At 25.9% G+C, this 20,856-nt stretch overlaps 2 protein-coding genes across 4 annotated transcripts; both read right to left on the bottom strand.

The window, feature by feature from the left end:
• Positions 1-4,824: 4,824 nt before the first annotated feature.
• Positions 4,825-10,449, bottom strand: LOC113555590 (alpha,alpha-trehalose-phosphate synthase [UDP-forming]-like). 2 transcript variants are annotated; one of them, XM_026960036.1, is made up of 11 exons: positions 10,109-10,449; positions 8,075-8,228; positions 7,880-8,005; positions 7,660-7,803; positions 7,150-7,267; positions 6,196-7,084; positions 5,938-6,127; positions 5,724-5,861; positions 5,636-5,669; positions 5,376-5,569; positions 4,825-5,309 (listed from the first exon to the last, which is right to left on the bottom strand). In XM_026960036.1, the coding sequence occupies exons 1-11, from the start codon at positions 10,207-10,209 to the stop codon at positions 5,073-5,075; spliced, it is 2,325 nt and encodes a 774-aa protein (XP_026815837.1). In that variant the 5' UTR covers positions 10,210-10,449; the 3' UTR covers positions 4,825-5,072. The 2 variants fall into 2 exon arrangements, with proteins under 2 accessions (XP_026815837.1, XP_026815836.1); XM_026960035.1 differs by having other exon boundaries at positions 5,376-5,669; positions 10,109-10,209.
• Positions 10,450-12,932: 2,483 nt separating this feature from the next.
• LOC113555591 (U3 small nucleolar RNA-associated protein 6 homolog) lies at positions 12,933-20,646 on the bottom strand. 2 transcript variants are annotated; one of them, XM_026960038.1, is made up of 11 exons: positions 19,786-19,859; positions 19,590-19,716; positions 19,360-19,512; positions 16,920-17,284; positions 16,717-16,848; positions 16,434-16,656; positions 16,137-16,361; positions 14,906-15,179; positions 14,701-14,848; positions 14,543-14,623; positions 12,933-12,991 (listed from the first exon to the last, which is right to left on the bottom strand). In XM_026960038.1, the coding sequence occupies exons 1-10, from the start codon at positions 19,857-19,859 to the stop codon at positions 14,572-14,574; spliced, it is 1,773 nt and encodes a 590-aa protein (XP_026815839.1). In that variant the 3' UTR covers positions 12,933-12,991; positions 14,543-14,571. The 2 variants fall into 2 exon arrangements, with proteins under 2 accessions (XP_026815839.1, XP_026815838.1); XM_026960037.2 differs by lacking the exon at positions 12,933-12,991 and adding an exon at positions 20,264-20,646 and having other exon boundaries at positions 19,786-19,900.
• Between the last annotated feature and the right edge of the window lie 210 nt (positions 20,647-20,856).

The raw sequence follows: 20,856 nt of genomic DNA, 5'->3' as shown, positions 1-20,856 counted from the left end.
TGATGGTACGGCAGGATGATGACAGTGCATTTGTAATTTGAAATATTTTTTTCTGAAGTCACTGTTGTGGTGGCTCCGGGGTTGTCGCCCCGATTGCCCTCCCCTAAATCCGGTCCGGCTTACGCCGACACCCATGCTAGTACTTGATATACCGTCATATACCTATTGTTATTCAGTATACTATACACTAGTGCTAGAAAACTATTACTGGCATCCGGTGTTGATTCAATACTGACTTACCACGGATAATACCAATTTAATTTCGAACATGGGTTAACCAGCGTCTCTCGAACTTGTGCCAAGTGGTATAATGGCAAATTACGGACCTCTTATAAAATAATATAGCCGAGTTACCTGTCGTTGTCGGGTTTAACTGTTTAAGTATAAAAATGTATGCAATCCAGCAAAATTAAATATTGTTTATTCTATTTAAATAAAATTTAATTGAAATTGTTGAAATAATATTTTATGCATATTAATTAGTTATTAACACAAATTTATTATTATCATAACCTATTCTATTAGTTATAGCTTTTGGCCGTAACTTCGTTTGCCATAAGTTTTAGCAATGAAAGTTTAAAATAAATGTTTTACTAATAGTTATTCAAAATATTCTTCTTTGCAAATAATATTATTCGCTGATCTAATAGTAGGAGCCAAAATCACCAAGCTACTGGGTGAGCTTACGTGTGAGAAAAAGCTACGTTGAGCTGCCCATGTAAAAAACAGTTTTCTAGAGTATGTATAATGTATATACTTAATTTAAAAAAAAATCAGAACAAAATAAACGTTTTCAATTTTTATAACCTTTTTTCTTTTTTAACCCCTTACGGGTAAATGTTCAATAATCCTTTCTACGCGGATGCTTACGACATAATAACTATCTGTATGACAAGTTTCAGCTCGATCCGTCCAATGGTTTGAGCTGTACGTTGATGGATCAGTCAGTCAGATTACTTTTTTATATATACAGAAGATAGTAAATGATAACCAGTGCCTTTTGGTTTTTGTAGTTGTGCCAAACATTGGCGGTAAAATGGCTCCTATACAGAACCAAACTTACGTAAAAATCGTACAGTGAGCTTTTATTGTTATCGAATTATTGACATGTGCATGCGCGTATGAGAGTGGCATATTCTGTCGGCGTCTCCAGTCGGTACCCGCATTGCATTTCACTCTCACTAATTATAATTTACAACTAACACATAGATCCCGGGCGGCTAAGACAAGGTTATGTTGTCTCTTAATTTTTAAGATAAAGTTGTTCAAAAGCATTTTATCATTTGTTAAGAAACGATATCACAGAAAAACAAATTATGTACATACTTATCACACTACCTATTATGTTCACACGCAACAATGTCATTAAAGGATGTTGTTTTAAAACAACGACCTGTTTACGTAGTCGATGAACTAAGTGTCGATTGCTTTATACTTATCGGATCGGTAAAAATATAACAAATAATAAAAATAGAAGTATAATGCGACAAGGCAAAATAAATAATAATTAATATATTTTAATTTTTATAATATTTTATTCATTCTTATATAAAAATGACTTAAAAACATAAAAAGTGGATACCGTTCTCCTGTGCTTTAGGTGTCGAGTAGGTCACTGTTATGGATGTGTTAAATTTGAATGCAATGACAGGTATCATTGTCATAGGTGCAACTAGGGAAAAATGTATGGGAGTGTTAAAACCTATAGTACAACATAAGAGCCCCCCATTATTTTTGATAAGTAAAATTATTATACAGAAAAAAAATAGTAATATAGTATATAATATCATAATACTCATTATATTGTTATAATAAATTCATTTTTCTGCTATTAATTAATGTAAAATTGTTTAAAATGTTTTCAGTATTTATGTTATTGGTAATTTCTCTTTCAATATAATATATTGAAGCTAGATTTTTAAAACGATTTTGTTGTATGCTTGTTCGAAACCAATGCTTCACTCTTCGCAATTACAGAAAAAGATCTTTTACAAGTAATCGTTATCTGCAAGGATCTAACAGTTATGAGTTTATGATAATTTTAAAATGTACAGTTTCAAAAAGATCATCTTACTTAAAAATAATAATAACATTAAAAAGCTACGTGGGGGGCCCTGGATAATAATCTTACCTTTAAATTTTATAATAGGTCAATTCACTTTAATATCAAAACTAACAATACAATACTGAAACTGGTGAACGAAAATTTGCCATGTCGTACGTGTATAAGACGGAGACAACACAGGATTTAGGACGGTTGCATATTTCCATACTGTAAAGTTAGAAAAATCGAATATTTAACGCCTATAATCTATATTTAACATAAAAATTAGTGAAATATTTTGAAAAGAAAATTATATAAAGAAAATGCCAATCTCAACTACTGGTGAAAGTTTCAAGTTTCTACAACTTAAACTTTTTGAATAATAACAAATATCTTAAATCGTTTTAAGATAATAATGATAATGTATCGTTATTTTATGCGATTTCGTAAAAATTTAAATTTTATATGCTTATAAAATGTTTTCTATATTAACACTGAAGTTTTATTTTAGTTATTTGAAGGAAAACTTATGCAGAACCTTGTATTGGGTTTTTTAACCATAGGTATAAATAAATCACAAACATTTTATGAATTTTCAACTTAAAAATTATGTCACGAGCCTATTATCTCAGTGAATTATTTTAGTGCATACTTATATATTATTTAATATTTTAATATATAATTTTATAAATAATATAAGCATAATATTGTAAAAAGAATAAACAAATATAAATTATATTACTATATTTTATATTATATTATAATAACTAACTAAATAAATACAATACCAATATAGTACCTATATGTAGAAATTACAAATAAATAATGTTAAATTTAAAATAATATTGGAATTAGTGCAACTGTACAAGCCAATATTATACTCTAGCTAACAAGTTTTATTTTACTTATTTCTATATTTTTGATGTATGTATTTATAGTTTGTTATTTAATAATATAATATGTATATATTTGTGCTTTTTATTAAATACCTATTTATATTGTACATGTATAGTTTAAATAAAATAAAATACATGCATAATATTTTAATCTGCCAAAAATTGATTATGAACTAAGTTCAGTTACACGATGGTATCTAAATATTTCCAATTTTAAAAGTAATAGCAAATAAATTGATGAGTAAAAAGGCAACTAGTATGGCTTTGGAGAGGGTATCTATTTAGTTAGTCAAAGAACATGCTTAGTGATTATTGGGCATCATTTACTGAAGACCGTTGTTCTCAATTTATTTATTTATTTATTAACGACCAAAAAATGTATTATAAATCCTTTGTTTCTTAATAAATAACACAAGCTTTATTTATTATATACAAATTATTTTCATTATTTTATTTAATATTTACCATTTATATTTAAATAAAAAAAATCACAGCCAGGATGACTGGAAAAAAATGTTTCACTTATTACAATTAACTATTCCTATAAAAATTACCTATGTATAACCATAATTGCATAATTTATGAACTTATTAAGCCCTAGATAAATTATTTTCATATTTTGAACGTAACAAAGAAGTTCTTGTAATGAATTGTGAATAAAATTGTTTGTATTATTATTATTCAGTGGTATAAATGATCACAAACAATAAACTATTAAGTGCTTCTCACTTAAAATAGTATAAGAATAATCTTAGATTGCCATTAAAATATGTCATGTTCTCAATTCATTAATATGTTGGAGTTCAATGGTATGGAATATCCTAAGGATAATAGAAAAGGATAATTGGACTCTTAAAACTTTTGTTTAAAAAAAATTGATTGAAAATATAAATTTATAAGTAATCAATAAAATATTCAAGTAAAAAATAAAGTGAATAACAGTTATGAAAAATAAAAAAAATGAACAGTCCTAATTGTAATATTATTTCAAACAATTCAACATAAATAACTATTTATACTATAACTTTTTAATAATTTAATTTTTATATTAGAATAAAAATGATTATCAAATGTTAACTGATCAGATTAAAAACAACCACATTTGTCATATATTAGAGGTATTTGATACACACTAAAATCTACATCTGTAAAGGATTTATTTTAATATTGAAGGAGCGAACAGATACTTGTAATTTTAAACAAATAAGTAGTAATATATTACTTATCTTCTCAGCAGCATAAAATTAATATTAAAAACAATAAATTATAAACCAATACATATATTTATTATAAATGTATATTATTATTTTAATTTTACATGTATATTAAAACATATAACTACAGTGGGCTAAATCAATAAATAATGTACTAAGTATATAATGCAAATAAAATGTATAAGTATTACACAAAATACTAAATACTAATACAATATTACAATATGACTACCAGTAAAAAATTTATTTTAAACTCTTGGTAGAAATTAACTTAAATTTTTTTTAAAAAAATATGTTATTACAAAATAAAATAATTAGTTATAATAAATGGATAGGATTACTTATTATATTTATTATGTTAGAAATGTTGATAATTTTAGTTGTATAACTTTAGTTATTTAACTACAGAATTTTAAACCTACAAAATATTACATAATATATAAATATAGAAAAAAATGTTTGAAATTATTGAATTGTATTAACTATACTCTTCAAATTGTTAACTATTTGATTCCCACACAAACATGTTTAGTGGAACCCATTATCTTCTTTCAAAATAATATGATATAAAATTATAAATATTATATTGAGGTCTTAAATCTAAGAAAAAAAAGATTTTCATAAAAATTAACAAATTAAAAATAATATTTTTGATAATGGCACAATTTTTTTGATGGTACAATGTTTAATATTATTTTTAATTTAAGTTTTCCTTGTATGTTATTCTAGAAGGTTTTTTCTTTTTATTAAAACAATAATTGGTTTCACTTTTTCTATATGCCAACTCATTTATTACTATTTAAGTGTTTTTAATAAATATAAATATAGCTATGTCTGTTTATTAAAATATAAAAGATAAGAAATTGAATGAGGAATATCTAACTTAAGATTTAATACATAAATATATTTGGGAGTTTATTATGGACATTTTTCTTCTGGCATACTGAGCTCCATTTCAATTTCTCCCAACGACATCTGTAGATTATTGCTTAAATTACCAACACTATTTTCACGAGGCAGTCGTTTACCAAAATGTCTTTCAATCCATTTCAACATAGTTAACACAGAATCTGTGCTTGGCAAACGACGTTCAGCTGAAGTCTTAACTATTTGAGACTGGGCTACTCTGAAAGTTGCTGCCATACCTTTTAATGCCTTTTAAATAATATTTAAATACAATTAGGTAAATGTATTTTTTATTTTAAGATAAATAGAAACCACCTGCATTGCATCTTCATCAGTTACATCATCTCCTGCATAAATAATGCGTGTCCGTTCACCCCAATCTAAACCAAAGGCTGAACGTAATATATACAAAGATGCGCGTCCTTTATTCCATTGTACTGGAGGTTTGGCTTCAATGGCACAATGAGCCTGACCTGCCTTGAATCCAGCTTCTTCAATGAGATGTTGTGCTGTAGATATAAGTTCAGGTCGAATATCAACAGGCACTTCACGATAATGGAATGTCAATAAAGTACCTTTATTTTCTACCCAAGCACCGTCTTTGCAAACCTTAAAATCAAATTAAATAAGTATGTAACTTAATGATAATTACTCTATATTTACTTTTTCTTGAAGCACTTTTAATAGATCACCAACTTTCTCTACATATTCTATAGGCATTGGATGCATAAACCTACTCCCATCTGGATGAAGAATTTCCAGTCCATGATTACCAGCATAAGTCAAACCCTCAATACCAACCTAATGTTTTTGTAAATAAAAATAATTTAATTTATTTTGTTGTATATATTAGGCAATTTAATATTTAATAACAAACCATATCTTTAACATTGTGAACATTTCTGCCAGAAATAATAGCTATGTAAACATCAGACATATTAGCTAATCTTTCTAGAACACCTTTAGTTTCTAAAGGTAATATAGCTAGGTCTGGGTGAGGAGCTAATGGAGCTAGTGTACCATCATAATCCAATAATAATGTAAGTTTGTTTGTGTTACCAATATATCTATAATACAAATAATAAAATAAAATATATTATACACAATATAATATAATTATAAAACTAATATTTACTTAGACAAATAATCATCAAAGTCTTGTAAAGTGACTGGTTGCATAGTAGTTGGCAAAACATCATCTCCGTCTTCAAATATTAGAGTTCCCATTGCTTTAAGAAATGATCGCATCCAAAAATCAACATTATGCACTTTTTCTCTACGTCTCAAACACCGCATTCTTAACACTCTTTCATCTTCAGGCATAGTCAATGCTCTGTGCAATGTATCAGCTGCCTCAACTAATTCATATGGATTACAAATTAAAGCTTCATTCATCATTTCACCGGCTCCAGCAAATGGTGATACAATAAGAACACCAGGAGGTTCTTTAATTTGACAAGCAACAAACTCTTTGGCTACTAAATTCATGCCATCTCGAAGTGGTGTAACCATAGCTACAGCCGAGTCACGATAGAAAGCTGCCAAATCATTTTGATTGACACACCCATAAATATATCTAATTGGTGACCAATTAGGAGTTGAAAATCTTCCATTTATTCGACCAACAAGCTGGTCCATTTCCTCTTTAAGATCCTGATATTCCTTAACATCAGTGCGTGATGGAACAGCAATTTGCATAAGTGCTACTTTACCCTTATGCTGTGGATATCGTTCCAATAATAATTCAAAAGCCTTAAGTCTGTGTACTAATCCTTTAGTATAATCCAATCTATCAACACCAAGCACCAATTGTAATGATGTACTTATAACTGTGGGTGCTTGCTTGGCCATTTCTACAAATCGATCAAATGGTATACCAATTGGCAATGGACGAATACGTACCGTGCGACCACCATGTTCAACTAGTAAATTTTTACGATCTACTCGACAACCTAATCTCCGCTGACAGCAATCCACAAAATTTAAACAATAGTCTTCAATATGAAAACCAATCATATCACAACCTTTAAATTAAAAACAAATATAAGTTTTTAATATAATTATAATTAGATAAGTACATTGTCCATACCCAACATTCCTTGAAGAATTTCATCAGCCCATGGAAACAACCTAAAAATATCCCATGGAGGAAATGGTATATGAAGGAAAAATCCTAATTTAAATCTCAAATTTTTTTCATCTGCCACCTAAAATAATTTATAACATTTTATTTCTTGTTTTATTTAAATTGCTTGAATGTTTAAAAGTATTTTTATATTAACTGCATTTTCAAAAGAATTATGCGACTATTTTTCATAATATCAATATACCTAATATTTTTTTATAATAAGTTTTTTAAAATTTTTGTTTAAAAATAAGATTTTATATTTTAACATAATTTCCAATATTTACCTGATAAAATCTGCTGTACATTTATATAAAAATTTAATTCTAAATCTAAACTCTTATATTAGGTAAATTGTTTGAACTTCAGAAATAGTATAAATTAATTTGGTTGTACTGTGATATTAAAAAAAAATGTCACATCCTTTTTACTAAATGATATTTATGTACTTATATATACAATATTTAATTTTACATTTCTTATGCTATTGGCAGCCAACATAAGATGATAATCATGTAACCAAACAAGAGGTGTTCCAGAATCTGTATCGACTCTTGATAAATTTTCCAAGGCACCTACTGTTTTTGATGCAAATTCTTTATTGACCACACAATATGACTTTAAACACAAGCACAAAACAATTTAGATTAGTTTGATTACAATATTTTTAATTTCTGTTTGTATCTATTATTACTTTCCAAGAATCAGCAGAAAATTGTGCTCTATCAGGCATTGAATGAAATAGTGGCCAAAATGTTCCATTACAGCAACCGTTATAATAACTATCAAATATTTGAGGATCAAAATCAACCGGTATAACCTTAAAAGTAACATTATAAGTTGTTTAAATTAATTTATTAATTAAACTCTATGAAATTAAATAACCAACTCTATCAGAAAGTAATCCTGCAGTAGGTGTTTTATCATTAGGATCTGATTCTGGTATCTTTTCACCTTCCTCTAAATGAACACCAGCCCATCCAATCCATATTCCATTTCCTTGAATCACAACAGGTGCTACAGCAGTGACTAACCCGCCAGCACTAAAATTAAAATATTTAAATGTTAAACAATAATTCATAACATTATGTTCTCAATGTTTTGAAATTGACAATCTTTAATAAGTACAAAATAAAAATTATAGCATACATCAATACAATAAAATCCTTATATTTATGGTTTTAAATGATAACAATCAAAAAATATAGTTTCAAACTATTAGTTTGTAATTTAAATTAATATTATCTAGAATATACTACTTATCTATAAAGAATTATTTTAATTTTACACTTTTAAAAAGAAAGAATTTTTTTTTAATAAAAGACATTATATTTGTGTAAATATTGGAATTATGAAAAATTAAGGCCGAGCTTCACCTTATCCAAATAAATTAATCAAACTCTGACTATGTTCAAGGATCTCTTATTTTTTTTTATTAAATACTATTTACATAAATGGTTTATTTAATTTTGATATAATGATATTGATAGTATGGCTATTTAGATAAAATATTTCAAGATAAAATAATTGATTCACTATTAAATTCAAATATTATAATAAATAAAATTAATTTCTGGTTTGAAAAAATGTACTAAAATTAAACCTAAATAAATCAAAATAAATTTATTTCAACATAACTTTGATTCAATTTATAAATTACTCATTGGCTTATAAAACAGTAATAAATTATTTCAAGATAATATCTTATATATATATAATATATTATATTATTATTAATAATATATCTTAAAAAGATGTTATTATTCTAGAGCAGCGGTTCCCAAATTTTTACGACTACGACACCCTTAAGAAATAGTTTGTTTCGAGGAAGCCCCCTTTTTTAAATAATAAGTTTTAATAATATAAATAATTCAAATATAATATAAAATAATTTTTTCAATAATCACATACATCTGGCGGAACCCTTGAGATTGATCCACCGAACCCTAAGGTTGTGCGGAACATACTTTGGGTACAGTTGCCAACCTTTTTAGCTAGCAGTGCCCTTATTAGATATATAAAGTGTAATTAGTAATTTTGTATATAAAAATCAACAATACAAACTCTGATTTTATGTGGGCGTTGAACTTTATCTTTAAGTTCACATTGAAATTACAAAGTTGAGACTACTCTTATTTGATGTACTTTTTTACTGAATTTTAGATGCACTCCGATCTCTCTCCTAAAGAAGTGAGCCTTAGCAATATATCTTATTAGTTTTATACCTTATAAAAAATATGCAATTGCAAAGTTACAAATCCTACTAATAACGATTAACTGTAAAGTAATTAAAACATATTTTAATGTGATTTAAGTATACAAATTTAGTTAAAATAAACATATTACATATTCATCTCTTTTCTAATTGCATATGCTCCATAGCAATTAAGATAGATGACTAATAAATTAGTAATTTATGTTATATCATTAATATCATCGGACAACAGATAATTTATTAAAACAATGTTATGAGTGTGATTACAATTACGATGGCAAATAAACTGGATCTAAAATCGTGTTTACGATAAGGAACTGTAAGTTTAAAAAAATTACAACATCATTTCTAGAGTATATAATGTGTTTTGCCAATATCGATCATTTCGAGCATCGTAAATTAATTTGGAATAAAAAAAAAGTAAAAAGTCAAGTAATTTAGCCAATGCAGGCGATGCGTGATCTTAAAAATAGTTATAATTTATAACTTATAAACAACGTGTGGTGTACAAACGACGCTGAACAAATGTTGTAAACACACGCCCACACACACACACACAAAGTACTTATCATGTTTGTTGTCGGTTTTTTGCTCAACAAGTGTCAACTAGAAGTAACAACAAACGAGATAAAACACGCGGTACTATTATTATCCGTACATAATTTATTTTATTATACATAAATTACTAAAACCTATTCTCATTCATACCTGGCTTTTCTTTCCCATTTTAGCGTTAGCTCATTTTTTTTGAGAACGAACGGAAGCCTGTTAGACACTATGATGAGTTTCCCAGACGCATGTGTCGACATGATGGTGACGCGTTGGCCGTAGAAACAAAATAATAATACTGGATAATTTTAAAACAACAATACTCAAAGACACTTGATGGCTGCCTGTGTTGTCTGTCGTCCGTTTCCGTTGTCGTTACTAGTTGCTATCGTTGTTTGTAGTTTGGGCATCGACTGTTGGTTGTTGGATGATCTGAAGAACGCCGTTAATCGTTATTACCACTACTCCCTCATACTACTTGTACAAACCGGCACTCGTCGTCGCCGTTCGGTCGTCGCCGGAGGAGCGGTGGCGTCACAAATAACGACCCGATGTCGTTTTTTTCATGATAAAGTAAAGAAATACAACAACAAACAATATTGCCAATATTGGGTAGTGCATATTATTATTGGTCATATTGATTTTTCTAACGAACTAAGGTCTCTGACACAATTGATTGGTATGATATAGGTTAAGTTAGCGGCAAGAATGTACTCGAATATATATTATTTGTGTTTGATAAATCGATATTATATTTTATTACTATTTGACTATTAAAAAATAAATTTAAAAGAATATTAGATTATTTTAAGACGATATTTTGACTAACTCTAAACACCTTAACCTCTAAATGTCGATTGAGATTTAGGATTGCAGATGTATAATCGGTCCATTTAACGAGTTAATGAATTTTAATTAGGTAGTAGGTAGTATCAGTGACGGCTATCCTTAAAAATATAGGTATAGCGAAACATAAGAAGTAATCACCCACCCTCAATAAATGGTAAAAATATTTACCATTATACTATTAAAATATTACAAATTTCCAAAGTATTATCGTATTATTGGCTTACAAAAAATTACATACACAACCCACCCCATCCACCTCTATTATAGGATAGCCACGACTGTGTAATATGAATTGTAAATATCATTTACAAAAATCCAAAATTATGAAAAGTAAAAAATAATCTCTAGCGTAGGTATAAATTGGTGTTCTAGCGAAGAGTCATAAAATGCTGAATCATCTAAAATACATTTCTTTTAATTAAAATGTGCTTATAAAATAGAGGTTGTAACTGAAATCGTAATATTTAACAAAAATCTAAATTCTGTTGAATAGAGACCAATTTAACAACGACAAATGCAGTTTAGTTCCCACACGATTTTTCGATTTTTTTCTTCCCATTTTTCCAAAATGTATGTTTTAAAGCACTGAATACAAAGTCTAATTCAAAAATTCTTGCAAATCATTATTTTGGAAGTTATATCTTTCCAAAGTTTATGATTTTATGCATTTACGTATGCATGCGCGAAACGCTGTATAGGTACCTACTTAGCTTTCCTACGTTTTCGTATTGGATTGTCGACTTTTGGCTCTTATTAATTATTTTTATTTCTTGTTATAATATTATTATGTAAAGTAATTTTAATGAAAAATTTAGATACTTTCAAAAGGCAATAAAATTGATAAATAATAATGTTTTATTTTCGCGAATAAATTCTTCATAATAGTAAAAAAAATTAATACAATATCACAATATCCCAGTGACGTAGCCTTGGAAGGGCTGAGGAGGCTGCAGCCCCCCCCCCCCCCCGAAATATCAAGAAAATTTAAAAATTATTTTAATTTTTAATGAAAATAATTGCTACAAAAATCTTAAATTGTACTTTACAAAAATTGATCAGCCCTCCTCGAAAAAAAGTCTTGGCTACGCCACTGCAATATCCCTTGGCAGTGACTACGAGTGTATCGGCACTCGTCGCTACGTTTCTCGGCACTGCAAATCGAAAATATCCCTCGAATTGTTATGCAAAACTACTTTATGTAGGTAACAATTTAAATATTTCATAAGTTTGAATGATAAGTATTGCAATAGAAACTTACTTCTAAATGCTTGAATAAATTTGAATATTATATCCTCGTGTCTGCTCTTAATAATTGAGAAGAGACACAAAGCTTATAATGTTAGATGTAACAATAATGAAAGATATACAGTAAAAAAACTTTAAGTTAACAACTAAAACTGATCTAATAGCTAGTAGGCTTCAATTCATAATTTGTATAATATTAATAGATATTATTAATTCCAAATGTCCACCATAATAATATAATTTCCAATTTAATTTTAAGGATAGCAATATACTTTTATAAGTATTCTGAATACAGTAATAAATACTATTGAGTAATATATACTAGACTAATTTTTATATAATTTTAATATTGAAATTGTAGTTTATGTAAGCCTTATTAATTGAGTTAATTCTTGTTGTTTAATATAATGTCTTAATAATTTATATAAAATAAAAAGTAATACATTTTTTACTAAATAATAATAAATGTTTTGTAACACATAATATATAAAATGTAAATTAAAGTTCTGCCTAATATATACTAAATAATATATAATATGTTTAAAATGTTTGATAAAAGTATATATACATAAATTATTCTTTAATATCTAATTTAAAGGAGAAAAGACATTCTAATATTTATATAAGGTATTTAATAATTATAATCAATAATTTTTATATTTTCATTAATGAAATAAACCATCATACATTAATATTTTATTATCATATGGGTCTCAACCTTTTAATGCTCATGGCACATTATAACCATATATTTTGATGGAACGCTAGTAATTAAGTAATAAGAATTTTAATAGAAATTTCTATTTTTAACACCTAATAATACTATATGTATGTACCACGGTCGCAACTCGCGGCACACCTACAGCTAGTTTGCAGCATATTTGTGTGCGTGGAACATCGGTTCAGGAATACTGCTATAAGGTATGAACACAGTTATATACATGACAACTGCAATAACATATATTTTTAAGTAAGTTTTAAAATTTAATGAAATATACAACATTTTAAGATACAACACATTTATAGTTTTATGATTTGATTGAATTTACATTACTTTGCTATCGCTACACTTAATTTATGAAATAGTTATCTAATGTTAATGAAACGGCAAAATTACAAATCTCAATTAGTTTTTATGAAAATTAGATTTTGGTACCAAAAGTTTTAAAAAGTCTTTATGGTCATTTTATGTAATAATTAGTAACTGAACTAATAGAATCCAGTAACTCATAATTCAAAATAATAATTATCACAATTATCTTATTTTTTATTTATTATAATCTTAACTCTACAATTAATACTAGCTGAAATACTCTTTGCTACCGGGTTATAGTAGAAAAAAATTATATATAAATAGAAAGTAAAAAACAATTTCAGATTTTAATAAATTTTCAAAATAAAAAAAGGTTAGCAAATGGTTACTCTGCTATACATTAGGTGTTTAGTATTATGGATATGTTAAATTTAAATTCAATGATATATTATAAATGTATACAAAAAATGATTCTGAGTATTGTATTTTACTTTTAGTATTACGATTGGTTCATTTATTTTTTTCTAAAAATATTGCATTTTTTATATAATAATTTATAATTTTTAATATTATCATTATAAACATTTAGTTAATAACACCTTACTGTAAATACCATAATACAGTACAAAAGGATCATAGTACAAATACATAAGATATTAGAATTTTTATTCTCTATTTTTAAAATTTTATTGCATATATAAAAATTCATAATATACAATACAAAATTTTTATGTTTCCACAAACAATGTTTTTAAATTGTAACAAAGTACCAACCATTGTACGTTATTTATCATTAAAATGTGTAATTTCATACAAATTTGAACTAAAAATGCCAAAAAAAATTGTGAATATATATTTTATAATTTTTATACATATATTAACTTATATAAAATTTTCAAGTTTTGACCCGGAAATAATTTTTTTATTGTCATTTATAGAATAAAAACTAAAAAAAAAATTTTGAATAGCTATAAATAATTCAAAACAACTATAATATTTTAAAAATTCTTTCATTTATAGAAAATAATGAGATAAGTAGTTGCTAAAAATTTCAAGTTTTTAAAGTTATATTTTTTTAAATTAAAATGAAATAAAAAAAAATTCAATTTTGTAAAAACTGGAGTAAAGTGATGTATGTATTATAGAAAAAAAAAATTAATACATTTTTAAATATATCACTTTCTGCAATCGGTTGACTTAATTAAATTATTTAATTATAAATAGTTGAGATTTGGCCAAACAACATATTATTACAAATGCATTGTATTGTAATATTAAATAATATAATATTAACAAAGAAGTTTATATCTTGTTGTTTTATGCTTAAACCATTTAAAAAATTAATAAAAATAACTATAAATAATAAACAGTCTTTAACTTAATATCACAGATATATAAAAATAAATGAAGTACATAAGTCACTAATTATATAGATGAATATAAATAAAATAAATACACACACAAACCTATATAATTGTTTTTCCTAGCTATAAAATCATTCATCATCATCAATAATAATAACTCCTCCATCTTTAGGATCATCCTCCCTTAAAAACAATAAATATCAATTAGGTATGTAATTTTGGTTTTATATCAAGTAAACAATTGATACAATTATACATACATAAATTCCTCCTTAAGTTTTTCAAATTCTTTTGTCATAACGTTCCTTAAATATGGTTCTAAACATAGTAATGATGCCTTATAAATTTCTTTCACTAATTTATGGGAACCATACATATATTCAAAACGAATGCAGTCAGACCATACTTCTATATAATCAATTTTAAATTAGCTTCAATAATATTGTAGAAACAATTAATACTCACTAATGTCTGTTTGGCCAAAAGTATTGCATACATCATTATACAATTTTCTGATAGTTCTCAATTTGGTAATTCCTGAATTCTGAGTGTGTTCAAATGAAATCATGGTTGTATACAACTGTTTACATTCTGGTTTTATATCTCTAAGTTCAATGAACAATTCACGAGTTGAAAGTATTCCATTGTGAACTACGCTCCATTCCAAATATTCAGGTCTGATTATAAAATTAATTTCAGGGAATGGAAAATGTGAGCCTTCGTGATATAATTGTTGGAGCTAAATAAAAATAAATATTGATAAAAATAAAACCACAAAATATTTATTAGTAGAAAATAATATTTATAATATAATCTCTATATAATTATCAAAAACTCATAGGCAAGAATACACTGTGAGTATTGGAGATATTACTATTGATATCTGCTATACTTAAAGTGCAAAAGGTAAAAAATATATTAGAAAAAAAAACCTGAAATTAACAAAAATATTGAATTAATTACTACTGAAATATGTTAAGTAGTTAAGATTTCATTGTATAACATTTAAATATTTAACTTTAGATCAAATATATCAAAATAAAATACCATAGATTATTATGAAATATAAAAATTAATTGACATTTAAGTTATTTAAAGAAAAATTGTTAATAGTATATTAAGTGAATAAAATATTGAGAAAAGATTAAAATCAAAATGCATATCATACATGATATCAATATAGTTAGAATAAAATAAAATATAATAGCCAATAGAAATTAATAAATAAATCACAGAAAATTTATGATATGCATACTCTGTTTAGTTAAAGTTAATTAACTTGTTTGACAAAAACTGATCAAAGCCACATATTCTTGTCAATAATTTTTAGCGACTAGGAGCTAGTGTGAAACTTTGCATCTGTATGAATATTAGTTGCTCTTCTGACTACAAAGACAATGATTATTGATGTATATCGGTGACCAATCACAGAGCACCCGTTATTGACAAGGATTGGACATCTGTTTCAGCAGCTTAATATGCATGTGCAAATGTGGATCAATTTAAACTAAACAGAGTATAAAATATGGCTAACATGTAATATACATATTTTATTTCAAGATCACATTTGTCATAAAAACCTACAAGCATTAAATGCATAAAGTATCAAGGGAGAACTTTTACCTCTATAGTCAAAATTAATTATTTTTGTAAAAGTTTATTTAAGAAATTATTAAAATATTAATACTTATTTTACCAATTTTGGATGAGTGTTTCCCAAGTATAAAATTAGAATTTCCCATAAAGGCATCGATTTGTTTGTTAAAGCTCGAACACCAGCTTGAAAAGCTTCAATGCCCATTTCAAGACTGTCATAGCTCAAATAATATGATATTAAATGAATCCAGAGCTCTACACTATCTTCTAACACTTCAACTGCTTTTCTCAGAATTCTATGACCGTCTTTATTTGTGTTTTTAGCCTAAATAAAAATAAATAAACAAATTTTTATTTATATATAATACTTATACAGTAATACTATATAAAAATTTACCCAATAAATATAATGTTCAGCTTTGCGTAATGCCTTGTTATTGTGAGCTTCTTGAAAGGTTCGCTCCATTGTTTCATTCATAAAATTTCTTATTGTTTCTTTTTTCATGCGATAGGATTTTCTAATTTCTATAACATGATCAATATAAAAGTTCCATAATTTATGTTTATTTTTTAATGGTAAATTTTCTTTTAATCCATCTTCATAAGTTTTAATGCAGTTTCTATACAACAAACATGTCAGTATTAGAAAAAAAAATGTTTTCAAATGTTTATATACTAACCTAATACCACTAATATAATTTTTATCATAGTGTAATTGCTCAGTTTCTTGATGATAGATAAACCCATCAAAGTGAATTTTAGCTAATTTTTGCCACATTAGTTCACTATGCCTATACTTTCTAACCATATCTCTATAATAAAAAAAAAAAAAAAATACATTTATAAAGATGTTCAAAAATTGTTCTGAAAAATAAATTTATACCTGACAATATTGCATTGTAGTTCTCTAACTGCACTTAATTTTATTGCTTTGTCCAATAATATAAAATGAAATTTGATATCACCTTCAAAATGTTTTATGAGGTTTCTATATTTTTCCATGGCAATCGAAAGTGAGGCACCTGCAGTCTTTTCTAAATGTTGTACTTCTACCCAGAACTCTTCTACATATAAACGTTTACAATTTTTATGATATTTTAACCCTTCTGAAAAATATTGTCTAGCTGTATCAACATCATTTCGGTCATCAAACTCATATGTTGCTGCAGTTATATACACTTCAGGATCACTATGGTATCTCAACATGAGCGTATTCAACATATTGCTACATTTAGTAATAAATAATGTCTGAAAGTAAGAATTTATAATGATTAAATACATATTTAATAATCAATAATCAAATTAATTTAAATTTGGTAATGAAAATGAAATAAATTAAAATATATTTCAAAATATCAGTGTTGGGTGGTAATATAGCAAAAATATTGTGTTACATAAACTATATAAAACTATGTAAATATTTTGTTACATAGTTTTGTTAGTTCTTTTCATGTAACAAAAATATAATGGAAATTTCTTTTGATAAATAATTCCTATAATATAACACATTACCATTTTAATTTGTTTGAGTATTGTGAATTGAAAAAATTAATAAGAATACTATAGTACTATAAATACTAAAATACTAAATAGGATATAAATAAATAAATAAATATATATATATATATATTTATTTATGTAGTTTTTTATTTTTAATTTTTTATAGTTTAGTTTTTAAAAGTTTGAACCATATAAATTACAAGTTAGTTAAATAAATTAAATTTTTAATTAACTTTTCTCAAATACATAGTAAGTTTCCCATAAATAGGTTGGGTAGACTGATATCATTATGTTTTTAATTGTATTAATACATACACATTTCTTAGTTAAAATTTATGGCATTAATATTATAATGAAGTATCTTTTATTTTAATGACTATCGTTTAATGTATAATTGTCTAAGCAGAAATAAATAAGATTTCAAAGCTATTGAAAATATAAATATAATCTTGCATTGTGTTTCTGTAAGACAACAATCAAATAAAAAAAAATCTTATTTATTCAGTTGATGGTTGTTATACCTATGTTTATGGGTTGACCAACTAGTTACTAGTAGTATAAAAATATAATATGTTTTTGATAGTAGCAAAAGTTAATATGCAACTAATATAATTATAACAATATATTTATTTACATATAATTTTGATGCTGTCCAAATATAACATAACTTACTATGTATAAATAAAATCTATAGCATTAACAATTTTTCCATAATTTAAAATTGATTGAATGAGAGATACATATAAATATACATGCCATTGTATTTGAATGTTAGATATATTTTCAACATCATTAAAGATAAAAAAGAATTTGTTTATAGTATCTGTTAATGTATAAATAATATTATCATATTATGATGATCCCATTTAAATGTATTATTTAACATTATATCAAAGTATTTAAGTTTATTTTCACATTCTAGAGTACTACAAATTTTACAGGAAATAATATTACTGTTTGTTAAATGAATGAGTATTTAATACATAGAATCTTTTTTTAGATGTTTACATTAAAATAAATGTTTTTTGATTTATCTAGGTTTAACTAGTAAATTATTATCAAACAAAGACATGATTTATAATTATAGTAGAATTTTAAAAAAGTGAATCAATTGAATAAAAAATAAAAATAGCCATATCATTAGCATAGCAAATAGTGTTTGCATTTATGTATAAATTCAACAAACTAATAATGTATTTAATAAAAATAATAGGTCCTAGTACCGTATATTGTGACATACTGGAATGTATTAATTTATAATTAAGGGACTATTAATCTTAACTATTTGTTATATATATATATTTATTGATTATGTCTAGGTTTGCATAAATACATTTATTGAATAAAAACAATATGCAGTTGGTAGATATTATATATAATAATTAGTAGGGAACGGATTTAAATGCTCTAAAAAAACAAGAAAAATGCCTTAAAAAAATGATTTATTGCACTCAAAACAGACATTTTTTTAAAAAATGCTTTAAAAAAATGTTCTTAAAATTATTTTTAGCATTGAATAAATTTGTTTAATTATATAAATTTTTGCTTTTAGGTATTAATTATTCGTATCATTTTCATAATCTTCTAATTCTCCTATCTCCTTTCTACTCTGAAAGTTATTTTCAAAAAATGAATTTTCCAAAAAATGAATATACAACTTACATTTGTTATACTTTAATCTTGTGTTTCATAATAGCACTGTTTAATCAGGTGTTGCTATATATAAATCCATTCAATTTTTATTAGTCATAATCACTTATCATAAACATACAATTTTATACACTAAAATTTAAAAACATTAAAGTTGTAAATTATTTACTTACATTATTTGAGCAGAATTCAATATATTCTGTTAATGAAGTTTTTTCAACAGGAAATAGTAGAAACATATTGTTGTACATATCATTGATACGATTTGATAAAATGGTAAGTATTTCTGTGTTAATATACACTGTGTTATTTTCTTTCATTTCTTGCTATGAAAGAAAAATAATAATAATAATAGAATTGAAAATATACATGTATTTAAAAATATTATGTGCCATGATCTTACATCAATTTTAAGTTGACATGTATCTAACATATTTAATTCAACTTTTATTTGTTTCAACAATTCCTCTTTGGTAGCTAATCCAAGCGTAATCTTTTGGTTAAGTGATTTACGGTCATCGTTTAGCTTTCTTAAGTGTAAAACAAAGTAAAACAAATTAAATATTGTAAATAATAAAAAACAATGGCTTAATGCTTACATTAGTTCGTCCCATTTCAATATACTGTAAGTTTTCATGAAATGGATTTCAGATTCTACTTCGTCTGCTGACATGACGAGAAATGATTGATTTATCAACTGATTAATGCAAAATCCTATAAGGATGAAATGTGTAACAACATTTAACAAATGAATAAGTCCAAATAATCGTAGTAGTAAAAAGATACTACAATTTCAGTAAGAGATCAGTAATGACTTTATTAGATGTCAAGCATTACCATATTAAGTGTCAGGCTTTGTAATAACAGATAGAAAATACCGTAAAGGTATTTGAATTAAATCAAATGTTTTCAAAATTGAAATCATGGAAAATCATCAAAATAAAAATTAACAAATATTTAAGTTATTGCAGAGCCAGTATTAGACACCTATAATTTTTCTTTGAGCAATGCGGAAAAATCATTTAAATAGCCTTGCACGGTTGAAAAAAATGTTCAATTTATAAACGAAGTACTTACCTTACTACTATGCAGATAATTGCCAGGCGTTGTCGGTTTGTTCAAAATGCATCAACACTAACAAAGAAGGACGTGTGTGGTCAAAAGAGTTTAAATATTTTGTCTTACAACGGTCACACGCCGATTTTAGAGCTGTATATTTTCGAATTCGATATTATATTAATAAGTTAATTCGTTGTCGATGAGAGCAGACGGTGACTCATAGGCACCTACGAAAAAACATAGGTATACATCGATACGCGATCGACGAGAAGACACAACTATTATTATTCAAATTTGTGTGTTGGATTCTGGTTTGTCAGAATACTGTTAAAAGTTTACATATTTTTGAATTTTGATCTTCTACAATAATAATTAAGTTAAGTGTAGATAAACATTGATTAAATCACGATGTAGATAAGATTTAACATTTTGGCGATACGACGTGTTATCACCGCTCAGTGCTCACTGTACACGAACAACTCGTTATCAGCGTGGATTACGCACGCCATGTTTTATGTGAGCAGCATTTATTTTTTTTGTTTTCTGTCGTACGTCTTACTCGTCTTAGCCGATCATGTTTTCCTCCGCTTCAGGTGGAAATATGGTATAAC

The sequence above is a fragment of the Rhopalosiphum maidis genome, chromosome 3, assembly GCF_003676215.2.
Source record: "Rhopalosiphum maidis isolate BTI-1 chromosome 3, ASM367621v3, whole genome shotgun sequence".
NCBI classification, from domain to species: Eukaryota; Metazoa; Arthropoda; class Insecta; order Hemiptera; family Aphididae; genus Rhopalosiphum; species Rhopalosiphum maidis.
The sequence above is the reverse complement of the archived record's forward strand: the minus strand, read 5'-3'. Positions and strand labels throughout refer to the sequence as shown.

Coding starts and splice junctions, on each gene's coding strand:
- LOC113555590 (XM_026960035.1), bottom strand. CDS start 10,209: ATGTCGACACATGCGTCTGGGAAACTCATCATAGTGTCTAACAGGCTT. Junction 8,006..8,074: donor CAGGATTACTTTCTGATAGA/GTTGGTTATTTA, acceptor GTTACTTTTAAG/GTTATACCGGTTGATTTTGA. Junction 7,085..7,149: donor AATTCTTCAAGGAATGTTGG/GTATGGACAATG, acceptor TTTAATTTAAAG/GTTGTGATATGATTGGTTTT.
- LOC113555591 (XM_026960037.2), bottom strand. CDS start 19,859: ATGTCAGCAGACGAAGTAGAATCTGAAATCCATTTCATGAAAACTTAC. Junction 16,362..16,433: donor CTGAACATTATATTTATTGG/GTAAATTTTTAT, acceptor ATTTTTATTTAG/GCTAAAAACACAAATAAAGA. Junction 14,849..14,905: donor TTTTGGCCAAACAGACATTA/GTGAGTATTAAT, acceptor TTGATTATATAG/AAGTATGGTCTGACTGCATT.